The 17,325-nt window shown below is 40.6% G+C and overlaps 1 protein-coding gene across 2 annotated transcripts in view; it reads left to right on the top strand.

Moving 5' to 3' along the window:
• The first annotated feature begins 8 nt into the window (after positions 1 to 8).
• The window catches only part of kdm6a (lysine (K)-specific demethylase 6A), a 42,248-nt gene continuing 24,931 nt past the window's right edge, over positions 9 to 17,325 (top strand). For both annotated transcript variants that reach the window (XM_015952585.3, XM_015952584.3), the window contains exons 1-5: positions 9 to 187; positions 326 to 389; positions 7,742 to 7,850; positions 7,928 to 7,977; positions 9,309 to 9,367. In XM_015952585.3, the coding sequence (XP_015808071.1) occupies positions 9 to 187; positions 326 to 389; positions 7,742 to 7,850; positions 7,928 to 7,977; positions 9,309 to 9,367 (461 nt within the window). The remainder of the gene's footprint in view (positions 188 to 325; positions 390 to 7,741; positions 7,851 to 7,927; positions 7,978 to 9,308; positions 9,368 to 17,325) is intronic.

The following is a 17,325-nucleotide window of genomic DNA, read 5'->3' as shown; positions in this document are numbered from 1 at the left end:
GGTTTTCCATGCAATCGTGCGGTGTGTCTCTCGCCGCTGCTGCCTGCGCTGCTGCTCGGAGTCTCGGCTCGGCTTCTTCTGGTGGTGATGAGGGAAAGAAAATGGCGGCGGGAAAAGCGAGTGAAACAGAGGAGGACTTTCCGACACTGACAGCCCAGGAGAGGGACACTTTGGCTGGGATCGACAGGTTAGATTCGCGTCTCCGTACACTCATTTGTACATTTATTAATAGAAAAAAATAGCCGCTTTATTTTCATGTTGAAAATGTCCTAGAATCGCGTCTGCAAACGACTGAACCGCCTATGTTGTCTTGTTGCTTTTGCAGCTCACTGTTTGGATTTCAGAAGCTTCATGAAGATGGCGCCAGAACGAAGGCCCTGTTGATGAAGGTAGGTATTCTAACTGGATGTATTTTTTGTTATACGTTAACGTGCTTCACGAGACTCATTCGAGGCTGTGTACACTCGTGCAGGGGAGTGAATTTCCCCTGGAAGTAACAACATAGGCCGAATTCAGGTGGCCCACTCGCTTCGGAGGGATCAAGGCCAGCTAGCCGCAGTTAGCTGCTCCCCTCCGATGAAGAGTGAGCCTGCACCTGCGGCTACCTGCAGGCGGACAAACCTCTTTTATTTTAACCGAGCCTTTACCGCGACTATGTTTTAGTTTGCAAAGCAAACGCCCTTCACGGCCGCCCTATCGCTAGCAGCGTACCCCTCCTTGTACACTTGCACTTATACCCTCGAACAATGTCGTCATGGTCCTGCAGACCGTAATGAGGAAAGTTTAGCGAACACCACAGTACATTAATACAGCAGCTAAACCCTCCTGTTTTAGCTGAAGTTGGTATTTATTTGTGAGGGATGGTGGAACAGCAGCGTTTTCTCCTGCAGCTCACTCCTTGACGTTCTTTTGCTAGGTCAGTTAGCAAACCTTCACCGCACTTTAATTGTGAATTTGACGCTTACATTTTTATGACTATCTGCACTTCGGCGGTAGTTGATGTGAATTTTCGTGTGAGGTAAATAGGAACTAGCCGATAGTAACGTTAATGGCTGGCTGTCCAAGATGGCGGGACGTGGCGGAGCTACGCCGATAGGTATATCACCAATTTGGTGCTAACGTATTGCTCCAAACCCGCTCGTGGTGCTTTCTGAACGTGCGACCCTTTGCCCGACCCACGGGCTCTCGGCTCCTTTGTTTACAGCCACGGCCGAACGTCGCGAGCTCATTTCACCTGCTTGCAAGAAACAAAACATCCTTTTTTTAAAGGTGAAAATAGCCCAAATGTGGGGAAGATTGTGGTGTTGACAGCTCGTGGTTTGGGGGTGGGGGGGCTTGGGTGAATTTGCACGCTAGGTGGTGTGCACTAGGAAGTGGAACTGGTCGTTTGCCATTAGTTGCACAGGAGGAGCAGAAGGCACCAGTGTGCCCGTACCAGTTTGGCAAATCTCGCGAGAACACGAGGTTCCAAGTAAATGGAGCAGACCCACAACAATCCAATAGACCCGTGTAAATCTCCTTAAATTGCCCCCCTCCAAAATGTGAACCGCCACACCCTAAAGCTGAAGCACTCTAAAGACTCAAAGCACGTGTTCAGTCTTCATTTAATGAACATTTTAACTATAAATGTGTGATCAGATTGGGTTCACTATAACTTCTGCTTATTGGCATGCTCCAGTTGTGCACCACTCATTATTTTCATGGTGTTTTTTGCAACTGTACTGTTAAAACAATCAAAATAGTTAAGACCATCTACAGTTGAGAAGCTGATTGCATTTTTTATTGCATTAAGTTAAGTCAAACTAAGCCTTGATGGGCTTTTAAAACAAACGTCAGCAATAACAGTTTTTTTGTTTTTATTTTTTTGGTGTTAAGTTTGCTCTGTACAAAAAAGTAAAACATCTCTACATGCTATGAAAACACCTACCACTTAAATCAATTTAATTCATGTTTTACACATTTGAGACTTTTTGACTTCCTGGTTTTGAGAGTTGTTCCATAGTCACAACAATGGCACTTAATTGTGACGAAACCATCCTCCACAAATGAAAAGATTGCAAGTTTTAATATTGATTTCTGTGGAAATCCTATAAGCATTTAGCATTTTACTACTAGATGTTTGAATCGTCTCAGTTTGGAAAAATACGGTTGAGATTGATAAGCTATCGGCTAGGCTAAGTGGAGCGGCTACAAAGCACTTTTTGGTATCTTAAAACATCTCTAACAGTTATGAACAGCAAATAATATTTTAATACACTTTTCCACCAATATAATTTTCACATTACATGGTTTTTCTCTTTAAAAATTAGAAGGGAAGCTATCTACTGTAGCACTTCCTGTTACAATGTTATAATTCTGCTGGCATGAGAACAACCGTATGATATTGTAAAGGTCTTACATGCGTCTTTGTATTAACCGCTGTTGGGCGATTGATGGAATGAGTTTGTAAATCTTATAATGTTTCCATTGCAATCCAGTTATTATGTTTATGTGTAGGGTTGTCACGGTGTGAAAGTTTAACCTCACGGTTATTGTGACCAAAATTATCACGGTTTTTGGTATTATTGAGTTTTTTTTTTAAATGTGTTACATTTTTAGACAACTAAATAAACCCTGTATAACAGGAAAATATTGTCCTCAGTTTGTGTCTAAATTTAGCCTAAAATGTGTAATTTTGCAATTATGTTGTTTATTTGTTTAAATATTTCCCCTTTAGTCTTTAAAATACCAATATTTGCCCATAACTTCTTATTTATTGTCTGTTTGATGTCATCATTTTAAAAATATTAGATCAGCTGATACTCAGTACTCAAGTAGCTTTCTAAACAGATACTTTTTTACCCTTACTTGAGTAATAAACCCTATATCAGGAAAATATTGTCCTCGGTTTGTGTTCCAGTGAGCTTTGCAGATTTGGGAAAATGTCATCAGGCAGTAATCATTGTTAAATTCATAATTATTCTTGGAGAGAGACCAACTCTTATCTGCCCCTGGGAGCCCCGTAATGCATAGCGTCATTTCAACATGGGGGTGTCCGCGACACAGTTTATATACAGGTAGCGGCGCTGCGGCTGCTTTATATAGCGACTCGTCACGTTCTCCCTCAACCCAAATCCTCGGATCACGCATTTTAGCTAAAACGCTAACGTTAACTTGCCTTGCGTTGATTGTAGAGTTGTGGGTGATGGTCACGCAGATGTGTCATGAGATTTGAAGCGTTGCTGCCTTTCACAGACACTTTTTCTGCACGTGCTGCAAACAGGATAGCTGTCTTCTATCAACTGTCCCTCAGCATTCTTCAAATATCCAAAAGATGCCCGTACTTCTCACTTTGTCTTTTTTGAGGGATAAAAAAATGTCCTGAGCGCTGCCGTCTCCTCCTTTGGTCATTATTTCAGCTTTAGCTTCAAGAAAGTTTTGGTTGTAAACAACAAAGTGTGCATGTGATACGGTGGCTGGTAAGGGTCACCGCACCTACACCGCAGCCACGGTAATCCACCGAGATAATATTTTTTTTGCTGGGGTTTACCGCTACACCGGTTACCGTGACAACCCTATTTGTGTAACTTTAACTTTCTAAAATGAAATCACCATTGATTAGATTTGCATCATTATGTCTACTAAAACTAATTTAAACCCCAATTGTGTTGTTGTGGACAAATACTTTGTCACATACTTAATTTTTCTGGTTTAAAGGTAAATAAAATAAAAGTTCAGCCTATTAACATCTGTAGAATAATTTTTAATAAGTTATTCTGTTGGGCATTCTTGAGATTAAAAAGTAGTAAATGGTGTTTGTGTCCCAGAATGACAGAGAAATCTAAACTTTGTCATTTCAGACTAGGGTTGTCACGGTAACCGGTGTAGTGGTAAACCCCGGTAAAAAAGTTGACAATAATAATAACCGTCTTGTTTTTTAAAAAACTGTATTATCTCGGTGGATTACCGTGGCTGTGGTGTAGGAGCGGTGACCCTTACCAGCCACCGTATCATCTGCTGAAGTTGCCGGCGGCACATGCGCACTTTGTTGTTTACGACCAAAACTTTCTTGAAGCTAAAGCTGAAATAATGGCCAAAGGAGGAGATGGCAGCGCTCAGGAGGGCATTTTTTATCCCTCAAAGAAGACAAAGTGGGAAGTACGGGCATCTTTTGGATATTTGAAGAATGCAGAGGGACATTTGATAGAAGACGGCTATCCTGTTTGCAGCATGAGCAGAAAAAGTGTCTGTGAAAGGCAGCAACGCTTCAAATCTCATGACACATCTGCGTGACCATCACCCACAACTCTACAGTCAACGCAAGGCAAGCTAACGTTAGCGTTTTAGCTAAAATGCGTGATCCGAGGATTTGGGTTGAGGGAGAATGCAACGAGTCGCTATATAAAGCAGCCGCAGCGCCGCTACCTGCATATAAACCGTGTCGCGGACACCCCCATGTTGAAATGACGCTATGCATTACGGGGCTCCCAGGGGCAGATAAGAGTTGGTCTCTCTCCGAGAATAATTATGAATTTAAAAATGATTACTGCCTGATGACATTTTCCCAAATCTGCAAAGCTCACTGGAAGGACACAAACCGAGGACGATATTTTCCTGATATAGGGTTTATTACTCAAGTAAGGGTAAAAAAGTATCCGATTAGAAGGCTACTTGAGTACTGAGTATCATCTGATCTAATATTTTTAAAATGATGACATCAAACAGACATAAAATAAGAAGTTATGGGCAAATACAGGTGCTGGCCAGTAAATTTAGAATATCATCAAAAGGTTGAACATATTTCAGTAATTCCATTCAAAACGTGAAACTTGTACATTATATTCATGCAATGCACACAGACCAATGTATTTCCGATGTTTATTACGTTTAATTTTGATATTTATAGGTGACAACCAATGAAAACATCAAATCTGGTATCTCAGAAAATTAGAATATTCTAAAGGCCAATGAAAAAATGTTTGTTTCTCTAATGTTGGCCAACTGAAAAGAATGAACATGAAAAGAATGTGCATGTATAGCACTCAATACTTAGTCGGGGCTCCTTTTGCCTCAATAACTGCAGAAATGCGGCGTGGCATGGACTCGATCAGTCTGTGGCACTGCTCAGGTGTTATGAGAGCCCAGGTTGCTCTGATAGTCGTCTTCAGCTCCTCTGCATTGTTGGGTCTAGCGTATTGCATCCTCCGCTTCACAATACCCCATAGATTTTCTATGGGGTTAAGGTCAGGCGAGTTTGCTGGCCAATCAAGGACAGGGATACCATGGTCCTTGAACCAGGTGCTGGTGGTTTTGGCACTGTGTGCAGGTGCCAAGTCCTGTTGAAAGGTGAAGTCTGCATCCCCATAAAGTTGGTCAGCAGCAGGAAGCATGAAGTGCTCTAAAACTTCCTGGTAGACGGCTGCATTGACCCTGGACCTCAGGAAACAGAGTGGGCCAACACCGGCAGATGACATGGCACCCCACACCATCACTGACGGTGGAAACTTTACACTGGACCTCATGCAACGTGGATTCTGTGCTTCTCCGCTCTTCCTCCAGACTCTGGGTCCTTGATTTCCAAAGGAAATGCAGAACTTGCTTTCATCAGAAAACATAACTTTGGACCACTCAGCATCAGTCCAGTCCTTTTTGTCCTTGGCCCAGGCGAGACGCTTCTTGCGCTGTTTCTTGTTCAAGAGTGGCTTGACACACGGAATGCGACACCTGAATCCCATGTCTTTCATGAGTCTCCTCGTGGTGGTTCTTGAAGCGCTGACTCCAGCTGCAGTCCACTCTTTGTGGATCTCCCCCACATTTTTGAATGGGTTTGTCGTCACAATTCTCTGCAGGGTGCGGTTATCCCTAGAGCTTGTACACTTTTTTCTACCACATTTTTTCCGTCCCTTCGCCTGTCTGTTAATGTGCTTGGACACAGAGCTCTGCGAACAGCCAGCTTCTTTAGCAATCACCTTTTGTGTCTTGCCCTCCTTGTGCAAGGTGTCAATGATTGTCTTTTGGACAGCTGTTAAGTCAGAAGTCTTCCCCATGATTGTGGTGCCTTCAAAACAAGACTGAGGGACCTTTTAAAGGCCTTTGCAGGTGTTTTGAGTAAATCAGCTGATTAGAGTGGCAGCAGGTGTCTTCTATATTCAGCCTTTTCAGAATATTCTAATTTTTTGAGATACCAAATTTGGAGTTTTCATTAGTTGTCACTTATGAATATCAAATTTAAATGTAATGAACATTGGAAATACATTGGTCTGTGTGCATTGCATGAATATAATGTACAAGTTTCACGTTTTGAATGGAATTACTGAAATATTTTCAACCTTTTGATGATATTCTAATTTACTGGCCAGCACCTGTATTGGTATTTTAAAGACTAAAGGGGAAAAATGTCAACAAATAAACAACATAATTACAAAATAACACATTTTAGGCAAAATTTAGACACAAACTGAGGACAATATTTCCTGATATACAGGGTTTATTTAGTTGTCTGAAAATGTAACACGTTTAAAAAAATACCACGATAATACCGAAAACCGTGATAATTTTGGTCAAAATAACCGTGAGGTTAAATTTTCACACCGTGTCAACCCTATTTCAGACTCAAATGGTGGGAATAAAAGCAACAAATGAACTTAAATGTTATATCAGTTGTTGCCTATTCAGTCTATTTCTTTACGTCTGCTTTGATGTGTTTTGTAACTCACTCTCTTGGTTTGTTAGTTTGTGATTAACCTGTCTGGCAGCATGGTCGTGCCGCCGCTCTGTGGCTCGGTGTATGGATGAGAGTGGGTTCAACGCTGCTGACAGAACTGGGTCAGCCTATCGCCACTAGTAACTAGATGGCTTTGATGCTAACTCTGAATAACTAGGCAGAAGCTAAACTTTCAGTTTTCAAACTCAAACCTGTTCTATCTAAATGCTTTAAAGTGTAAAAGTTTGTATTTTTATTTATAACACAAATGAAATAATACATTTAAGTCTTACCATAAAATAATTAATATTTTATAAACCCAAATGATCCATTTAACATAATTCCTTTTTAATGGAAGCCTGTGGTTTTGGCATTTAAAATAGAATAAAGATGAGCATAAATGTCTTTTTAGGGAAGTAAAATGATTTAGATTGTTTGTTTTGTGGCAGTTTTTATTACATCCACTTGATCTTTCTGTTAAGTTACGCTTCCTGTGATCCAGTGTTGGTATTTTATTAGACATTTGTCATTTTTTACAGTGTAAAACCTCCAAGTCAGTGGAGAAATGGTGGTTGCACAATATTAGATTGATGAGCTAACGGCTAGTCCATTGTATCCAGCCCTTTTTTTATTATTGCACTGTATTTACTCCACCGTATGGTTTGCATTTCTTCTGAAATAGTTAGAGATTCCCGTCTGGTGAGACCTCTGGGTAAAATTTATAGGATAACTGATTCTTTACAAGAATGTCCTTTTTTAAAGGAATGGCATGAAAATGTAAAAGCAAAGTGGAAATGATCTGAGAATTTAATGAAAGTGATGGTTTTCACGCTCGGGCGAAGCGTTTGGTCTCAGATCGGAGCTGTCCAGCATATGTTAGCTAACGGCACCCCTAATATTCTAGAACTCCGGAGTACGACTAGATTACTCGGCTGCGTTCATTGAAACTCACGTTCTTGCACATTTGATATTGAACTGATCACATCTGCTGACAAAGACAAGTGGTGACATCGCTGAATTGCAGGTTTAACCCGTGTTATTTCAATGCTCTTCCTCCAGGCTGTTCGCTGCTATGATTCGCTCATCCTCAAGGCCGAGGGCAAAGTGGAGCCCGAAATATTTTGCCAGCTCGGTCACTTCAACCTCCTCTTGGAGGATTATCCGAAAGGTGAGTCACCTTGTCTCTAATTTAATTTAATCTCGAGATTATTCGTGAATCTAATATTTGTCCCCTTTGAATTCCAGCATTATCAGCATACCAGAGGTACTACAGTTTACAGTCAGACTACTGGAAGGTAAGATGCCTGTTTTAGTAGAGATTACAGATTATTGCATGGAGAACCCACACATATATGGCGTATGACGCCTCGACTCCTTCACAGGAAGCATGTATAGTTTCAGTTGGGGTTAGATGTCAGGGTCACACGTGGTTTCAGAGTCATTTTGAATCAGACTTTGACACATGGTGAGGAAATGTTGGTTACAGTTTTTGCTGCTGTTGTTGTTGTTGGGGAACCAGCTGCAGGATTATGAGATCTTCTGTAATCTGTTAGCCACAGGTGAAGAACATCTATCTTAACTGATTTAAAGGGGTTCTAGAATTCAAAACCACACCTTGTTGAATAATGGCAGCTTGGGGTGTCTAATGTAGCATACCAGAAAGTCTACACCATCTCCGACCTGCATTCTTATGTAAATTAGTAATGTTGTAGTGGCCGTAGAAACGTAGATACACCACCTTACATTAGCATGTCCCAAACCCAAGCTAATGCCAGCACTAGCCTGAGCTACTGCTAACATTAACCCAACATACAGTCAGTCCTAGCCCGGGCTACCGCTAATGCAAGCTAAAGCTACTGCTAACTTTAACCCAACATACTGTTACTGCTAGCCCAAGCTACTGCCAACGCAAGCTAAAGCTGCTGCTAACATTAACCCAACATACTGTCAGTCCTAGTCCATGCTGCTGCTGCTAACACTAGCCTTAGCTGCTGCTAATGTTAACCCCAAATACTGTCAGTCCTAGCTCGAGCTACTGCCAACGCTAGCCTTAGCTACTGCTGACGCTGTTGGTGCACAGAGGAAAGCAACAACGAAGAATGCTGGACCACACCTATAAAATTCCAGGATGTACTGACTGATCCACGGGTTGCCTGTAATCCGGATACTGAACATGGCTGGTAGTTTGTCCTAAAGTTGAAGTGGTAGCAGCCGGCTGTTTCTCTACTGACATTATTGAGTGGAGAACCTTTCACACCAGTGGGGTTCTGTTGCTTAGTACGTGAGTGCGTAGTGAATGGAGGACCCAGGGAAGTGTGGCGAGACCGACAAGCGGATGGTCCAATCGTTGCTTTTGGACTGAGCTGTGTTATTGGCTGAGGGTTTTAGACAAATGCAGAGAACCACCTCATTCAGTCTTTATTTTTTAATCTTCACTGTATTTATAGTTGTGCCATGTTAGAACGTTGTTAAGAGGCAAGAGAAAATGTTTTATGCTACTTATTTTGTAAATCTGCTATTGTAGCTTCAAAACTATTGGCTAATTAAAGCTGTATGAAGAGTAACTAATTACACTCCTGGCTTATTTGAATTCTCATTAATTATTCATTTTCTCCATTCTGTCCAGAATGCTGCGTTTCTGTATGGCCTGGGAATGGTCTACTTCCACTATAACGCCTTTCAGTGGTGAGTCACTACTTTGTTTGCTACTCTTGTATAAGTTTCAGGCATTTCAGAGTCTTAGTTGACCCCTATCAGGGTTTTAAATCAATCTGTTTGAAAGCTATTTTCTCACATCTAGTGTTTTTAAAAAAAATCTGCCAAGTACAAGTTGTAGAACTTGCTCACACACGTCTCTTGTGGTTCCATCTCCAAACCTCAACATTCCAGGGAAAAGCATTTTTTTTTGCACTGACATTCGAGCTCCTGTTTATAGTTGCATTGTTGTTGCATGTTTTGTTTATGTGGTACTTTTTTTAAATTATTATCGTTTTAAAAAATGTTACATAATGTATTACCAAAAAATTCAGTTATTTATGTTAAAATTATTTTTAAAATAAGTAAAACAAAAATCTATTTAAACTATTCTAAAAACGTTTTTTTTTCTGTAATATTATTATTATTTTTAATGGCATGATTATATTTACCTCTGGAATCAAGCAAGTATATTTGAATTAGTAAAGTAGGACACTAATTAGTTTGTTGCTCTTACACATTTATTATGCCAAATTCATCTTTAAAATTAGAGTATCATGGAAAAGTTAAATATTTTCTGTCACTCACCTCACAAAGTGAATCTCACTACATAGATTTGTTACACAGAGTGGAAATTTGTCAAACTTTTAGTAATTTATGAATAGACCCTTCTACTGTTTATAAACAATATGACGTCAGCGAGAATGCGCGCGCAGCTTGGCAACAGAGAATGGCGTTGTGTCAGGCTTTATCAAGCTACGCTGCGGGGTTATCACCGACAAATCTTGAATTTTACATTATTAAATTCACTTAAATGAATGGCAACAGACTCCCGGATCCCTGTGGCATTACGGAATGGGTGGAAGATGTAGGTGCGTGGCCAGATATCCAGTGGCCCGATATATATACGTTTTTAGTGGAGAGGCCCAGTAAGTACACACGTGAGAAGCTACGGGCGTACAAATCGTTAGATGCATACAACTATGTTGTCTGTGGCCACGTACAGAAAGTAAAATATCACGACATAGACTCTGAGTTTTGCGTCTTGAAGGCAGAAGTCCTTCCTAGCCAAAGACAAGGACACAAGACTGCTATGTACGAGGCTTGGGTCATAGTAAACAAACCAGAGAACTACGTCTTCACAGCCAACTGTACCTGCATGGCAGGGTGAGTATAGCATAGGGTTGTCACGGTATGAAAATTTAACCTCACGGTTATTGTGACCAAAATTATCACGGTTTTCGGTATTATCGCGGTATTTTTTAAACGGTGTTGCATATGTTCAGAAAGCATTGGTAGTCCTGTTCTACACAAACTGAAATAGTTTTGAAAATGTTTAACAGTGTTTATTAAACCTAAAATAACACAAAGCCTTAGCAAAAGTGCAACTTTTCACAAGTAAAGGAACAAATAGCTTATTTTTCTGGAACATGTTACAGTAGTCAGTGCAGGTTTAAATGATACAAATCCAAACATTCAAAACATAAACAATATGTAAACAAATCAAAGAAACACCACTTGTTTTCTCATATACTTGTTTTCTTCATTATCAAAATGAAAATCTAAAACTCCAGTCCACACTTGACTTGAGCACTGTACAAGTCAACCTTAAAAAATATGTATTTAAAACAAATAGCCACTTTAAACAAATTACTAAAATAACTACTACACTATGTAATCAAATCCAAATGTTCAAGTATAAATGGCATTGAATAAGTAAACAAATCAATGACAAGGAACTAATTGTATATTTCTCTTCATCATCAACAAATAAGATGCTTCATCCAGCAACAGGGTGTCCGTGACACGGTTTAAATGCTGGCAGAGGACGCTGCGGCTGCAGTATATAGTGACTCGTTGCATTCTCCCTCAACCAAAAGTCCTCACGTCATGCATTTAAGCTAAAATGCTAATGTTAACTTACCTTGCACTGGCTGTAGAGACGTGGGTGATCGTCACGCAGATGTGCCATTCGATTCCAAGTGTTGCTGCCTTTTGCAGACACTTGTTTCCTGCACGTTCTGCAAACGGGATAGCCGTCTTCTATTAACTGTCCCTCAGCATTTTTCAGAAATCCCAAATATGCCCATACTTCCGATTTAGTCTTCTTTGAGGGCTGATGGATGTCCTGGGCGCTGCCGTCTCCTCCTTCGGCCATTATTTCAACTTGAAAGTTTTGGTGCCGTTGCAAACTAAAAAGTGCGTGTGCGCGCCGCGGGAACTTCAGCTGAAGCGACGGTGGCTGGTAAGGGTCATCGCGCCGAAACCGCGGCCACGGTAAACCCACCGAGATAATATAGTTTTTTAAAAACTGGACGGTTATTTTTATTGTCAACTTTTTTACCGGGGTTTACCGCTATACCGGTTACCGTGACAACCCTAGTATAGCATAGGTTTCTTTTTTTAGCGCGCTCAGAGTACAATTGTGTTAATTTTAGAGAAATACAGTTTATACTAATATGCAGTGGGAAAATACAGATGAATTAGAATGAAATGTTAATTTGAAGCATGAAATAAAGCGTATAAATTTGTTTAATTCTGTAATTTTGATGTTCCAGACTTGGGTCATGCTGCAGCCACGCAGCAGCAATTTTATTCAAAGTTGAGCTTTGTGTTAGGAAGGGAAAAGCAGAAAACCTCGCCTGTAAATAGACTGCTTAAAATCAAACCAGCAAACGCAACTTACTTTATTTAATAGAACACACGTTAACCAGCTTTCTGGTGTAATCTTAGTACATAATTACCTTACCTGATATAAAATGGGCGCTACAAACTCGAGCATTTCGGATCATGTTTTCAGTCCAGTTTTCATCAACCCTTTTGATGGCCTGCAGCCACAGACGCCTCCGATTTTGTTGAAATGGATGTGCTCCCTTCGGAATTCTGTAAAGTTTCAATCCACTGCTTGAAGAGAAGCAATTCTGGCATCCATACACGCAACAACCCGACATTTTTATGTGCTCAGAACTTCAAAACAAAAGGTTTCAAACGCTGTTTTAGTATCAAGTGTGAATGAGGAAGCCTTCACTCTCGTTGCCAGGCTGCGCGCGCAACTTTTGATGACGTAGGTAGTATATGGTGTACAGATAAGAAAATAAGATCATCTGCTGTACCCTCCCCACTTTGAAACACATCTACACCTCCCAAATGTCAGAAAAGGCAACAAGTATCTCAAAAGACTCCTCACATCTGAGGCATTGCCTCCTCCCGATGTTGAGATCAGGCAGTAGATGCGGAATAACAAAAATAGAACAAACGCTTTAGAAATAATTTTATCCGAGTGCAATCACATTCTAAAATTCCCAATAAAACTCCCTCTCAGTGTGCAAACATAGGCCCCAACCAAACCAGTGTTGTTCATGTTTATTGATAGACTTCTTGAATAAATGCTGTTTTTAATGGACTTCACCTAAATTTGTTCCTTATAAGAAGTAACATTAAAATTGTTTGATTGGAAAGCCCAAAATTTAGTGCATCAGAAAAAATATTCCATCCTTCCATTTTCCTCTACTTATCTGGGGTCGGGTCACAGGGGCAGTAATTGAAGCAGGGAGGCCCAGACTTCCCTCTCCCCAGCCACTGGGCCAGCTCATCCAGGGGAATCCCAAGGCCTTCCCTGGTCAGATGAGCAACATAGTCCCTCCAATGTTTCCTGGGTCTTCCTTTAGGTCTCCTCCTAGTTGGACGTGACTGGAAAACATCACCAGGGAAGCGTCCAGGAGGCAACCTAACCAGATGCCCGAGCCCCCTCAACTGGCTCCTCTCGATGTGGAGAAGCAGCGTATCTACAAATCCCCTCCCGGAGCTTCTCACCCTATCTCTAAGGGAGATCCCAGACACCCTGTAGACAAAAACTCAGTCCATCCGCTTGTATCCACTATCCCATTGTTTCGGTCACTACCCAAATCTCATGACCATAAATGAGGGTAGGAACGTAGATCAACCGGTAAATCAAGAGCTTTACACTCAGTGTGCGCGAAAAAAAGAAAAGATGTGTGTGACATTCATGTCCCTTTAAGAAGCTGTACCACCTTGAGTTACGTAAAAATGCAAGTGGTGCTCGCTGCAGAACCACAAAGGCGGAGCTGCACCAGAAGGTGGAGCTACACCAGAGTCAGCCCCGCCCATTCCATCAGAGTCAGTCCAATTCCTTCCAGTTGTCAGACTTGATAGCATTCTGGAACCAAAGAGGGTGTTATAGCTAATATCATCTAAAATGCAAGATTGAGGATGCAGTTGAGAGGTTAATTGAACAGTTTTTGTAAAGGTTCCATATAATTAAAAATCTAACTTTTGGAACTTTTTACCATGTTATATTGTCGTTTCCTCATAAGAAACACACCAAAGCCATTTTTTGGCTCATTCATGCATTTTCCTCCCATCTCAGCTTCAATTTGGTCTCCTCCTCTGAAGCGGGTCTGGTCTTTGTTCTCAAATCTGGATATTCTGTGAATTTTCTGACAAATTATTTCTGAAATGACTTCTACTGAGACACCGCCGGAAAAACCATACATCCCATCTACAACGACACACTGGATGGCACAATTACATGTGACGCCACTAGCTTGTTATCAGATGTAGTGGTGAAGTGGTTATGGAGTCAGGTTGACATGCTGTTTTGCGCAGGTTCGCCTCTCAGTAGCGGTAGTATTAGGAAGTTTATAACCCTATTTCTTCTTTTCTAGCTGCACTTGCCAGTACTATGTTTACAACAATTTATTGGTATACCGTTTACAATATAATGACTAATGTGTTTTGTTATTTATTCGTTTATTTAGCCAGTGTGAGTCCATTTGTGAGCAGAGTTTAAACTAAAATGCTGTTTAGGAACGACCAAATTCAAAGAACTTTTAGAAACATAAATATTTGGCTGAAAATAAACATTACAACTAAAATATAAACAAATCAAATGTTTCAGCTGGCTAAAAAGATTGCTTCCGACCCCACCGAGAGTCGAACCAGCATCAGCTGAGGGGAAAGCAAAACTTAAGTCAGACAATATTGCCACTGGGCTACCAGAACCCACACAATAATAAGCCTTAAATGCTGTGTAGGACGCCTTTGTTAGAGCGGCTGTGGGCAGATATTTGCTAAAAGAAACCTTTTCATTTTGGGATATATTCAGTCTTTGTCATGTAGCAAGTTATATTTATCTTGCTTCATTGGAGCATAGAACATAGCATTAACAATTGTAAACTAGTAACAGCCGTAATTCATGTGGGTCAGGTTGGTTTGCGATAAAGTTGAAAAACAAAAACAGAAGAAGTCAGTGGGCTAGGCTGAGTTTGTGTGAATGGGCGGGACTGACTCTGGTGCAGTTCCACCCTTGTAGTTCTGCAGCGAGCACCCTCTCTAAAAATGTGACTCAACGTAATACACGTGACAGCTCCATCTAATGGACAACTTTTGTCTCTGCGCATACGTCATCGTCCATTTATCGTTATCGAGGTGAAATCCGCAGTAGATCGTGATATTTTATAAAATTGGAAATACTTTGTCAACAAAATTTACAATGGTTTACAATCAATATTGATGATCAGTTTCCATTCAGTCGAGTCCTCCGGATCGGGACATCCCTACCTCCTATAACTGGCTTTTGGGTGAAAAGTCCACAAATCTGAGAAGACGTATTTGGATATCCTGAATTAAAAACAAACATGTGTTCAGTTAAATTCTTCAGAACATTCACATTGTCTCCAGAAACAGCGGTTCTTAAGCTAGAGATTTTTTCTTCATCAAAGTAAAACAAACCATAGCGCTTGCCAGCTTCTTGCCGGTGCCAGAATCAGCTCAAACACCTGAAACAAAATGCCGTGGAGGTTTTAATCCACAAGAGTGAACCCAGTGAGCACTAGAGCTAAGATTTCTCAGCTCACATCCATTCTGTTTACGTTTGTGTTGTTTTCACCTGAAAATCAGCCTCTGACGGACTGCTGTCTCGTACAGTTTCCATAGCGACGGTAACAGCCAGAGAGAACTTGGTTCTGGCTGAATTGCTGTACAACAAAAAACAGCCACTTTCTCTTTGTTTTCTGATTCTGCACAGAGTAGCAAATATGCTATCCATTTTGTAAAATTTAAGAAATAAGCTAGAAATCCTAATTCATTAGCTGTTATTTAATAAGCCATAAGACATAAGATTCCATAGCAAATATGAAATCAACCTTATGGATCTGTGGGTACTGTTTAACCAGAAGATTGGAACTTTTTATTGCAGGGATTAGATAACAACCTCGTATTAATTCAGAGACAACAGAAGAGAGAGAGTCAAGTTTAAAAGTTTAAAGATTTATTACTAAACAAATTAAACTAGACCACTAAATGTATGGTGTAACTAAGGTGAATGAGACGGAGAATGGTGTGATGTGTAATGTTGCTCAGAACCAGCAAAGCCGAAGAAACGATTAGTTCTGGTGGGAAGTGAAAGTGATGTCTTCACACCAAGCTTTGGTTAGGAGATTCATAAACGCATTCGATGTCATCCCGTCGGCCTACATACCCTTGTGGAAGTCCCCGTCTAGATCAGGAATGTCGAGGTCCAGCTTGACCTTCTCTGGAACCGAAGCCGGTAGGTAAAGCAGCGGTTGCCGACCAGACCAGTCTTGAGATACTTCCGGGTAACGACAGTTTTGTTGGCATCTAGCGAAACCCAAACCTGGGTCGTGATGGTTCAGCTTTTATTCTGAAAGGAACCGTTGCAACAGTTGGAACAGCAACAGATTTTCCAGCTTGTCGTTGGTTCTTTCGGCTGAAGGGGAAAGTTACGGATTGGCCACTCCGACACTTCTGATTGATGACACTCCGACTGATCAGTGGACTCAGTGGTCTCCTTCAAAAAGCAGCTGAAGACTCACTTGTTCAAGCTGGCTTTTGTATGACCTTCTTCACCACTCTCTCTTTATTCTGCTCTCCCCACCTATTCCACCTTCCTCAGGATCCACTGATTTCCCTCTTTCCTATTCACTCTCTCTCTTTCTTAGCATTTTTTCTTTTAAATCGCAATTGCTTATTTTTGCTCATTTTAAATATATTTTAAACATTTTCTAAATGCTTTTTTATAATTGTACTTTTTTTTATTTTTTGTTTTTGTTTTTTGAAGCGCCTCATGATTTTTATCTTGAGAGGCGCTATAGAAATGATATTTTCTTCTTCTTCTCTAGAATTTCTTTGAACTGCGTTAAAGATGACGTGGGCATAGATTTATACTTCGGATGTTTTGGTTTATGGTCGAATGAAAAGATAACAGATTTACCAAACACCACCAAAACCACGCCTCTGGCAGATTCTGATTGGATCGGTAAAGCCATGTGTCATGTATTTTAATGCTGCGCGAGATCAGTCCAAGTGGAAACATTTAAAGTCATATTACTTATATTCTATAGGATTATAATAAAGTAATTAATATTTTGATTTCACAGATTGGTCACATCTTATTATTGACTAACACTTTGTTTGATTAGCTTTACTAAAATAGAGTTCTTTGATTAATTAAAAGGAGAGAGTCCTTTCTTCATTCTTCTGTTGAGCTGGAAAGAAGCAGTTTATAACAAATGCTTGAGATCTTGAGGCCATATCTCATGCAGACTAGTCCTGTATCAGAGGAGAGGGGGAAAATGACTTTTGGTGTAAAACAGTCATTTCATACCGTTACAGCTGTTAAAGTCTCCTGTGTTGTAATATTTCAGATATATTAGACATATTCCCACACGGGACACTTCAACCGCTTCCTAGGTGATAATAAAACAGTCCCGATGGTTGTTGCCAATGCTTCTGCTGCGTGCATGCTCAGTTTTACTTTTGTTTTTGTCCGTGCGGGTCGCACTATTGTCTTTTTGTTTTTCATAGGAGGCATTGGAAACGTGTTTATAGTGGGTAAACAGGGTTAATAATCAATCCGGTTAATCCCTGCAACCTTAGTTGTGATGCCCCTTGGGGGTTGCAGAGTTCTA

The sequence above is a fragment of the Nothobranchius furzeri genome, chromosome 14, assembly GCF_043380555.1.
Source record: "Nothobranchius furzeri strain GRZ-AD chromosome 14, NfurGRZ-RIMD1, whole genome shotgun sequence".
NCBI classification, from domain to species: Eukaryota; Metazoa; Chordata; class Actinopteri; order Cyprinodontiformes; family Nothobranchiidae; genus Nothobranchius; species Nothobranchius furzeri.
Note: the sequence above shows the minus strand (reverse complement) of the source record. Positions and strands in the feature narration are given on the sequence as shown.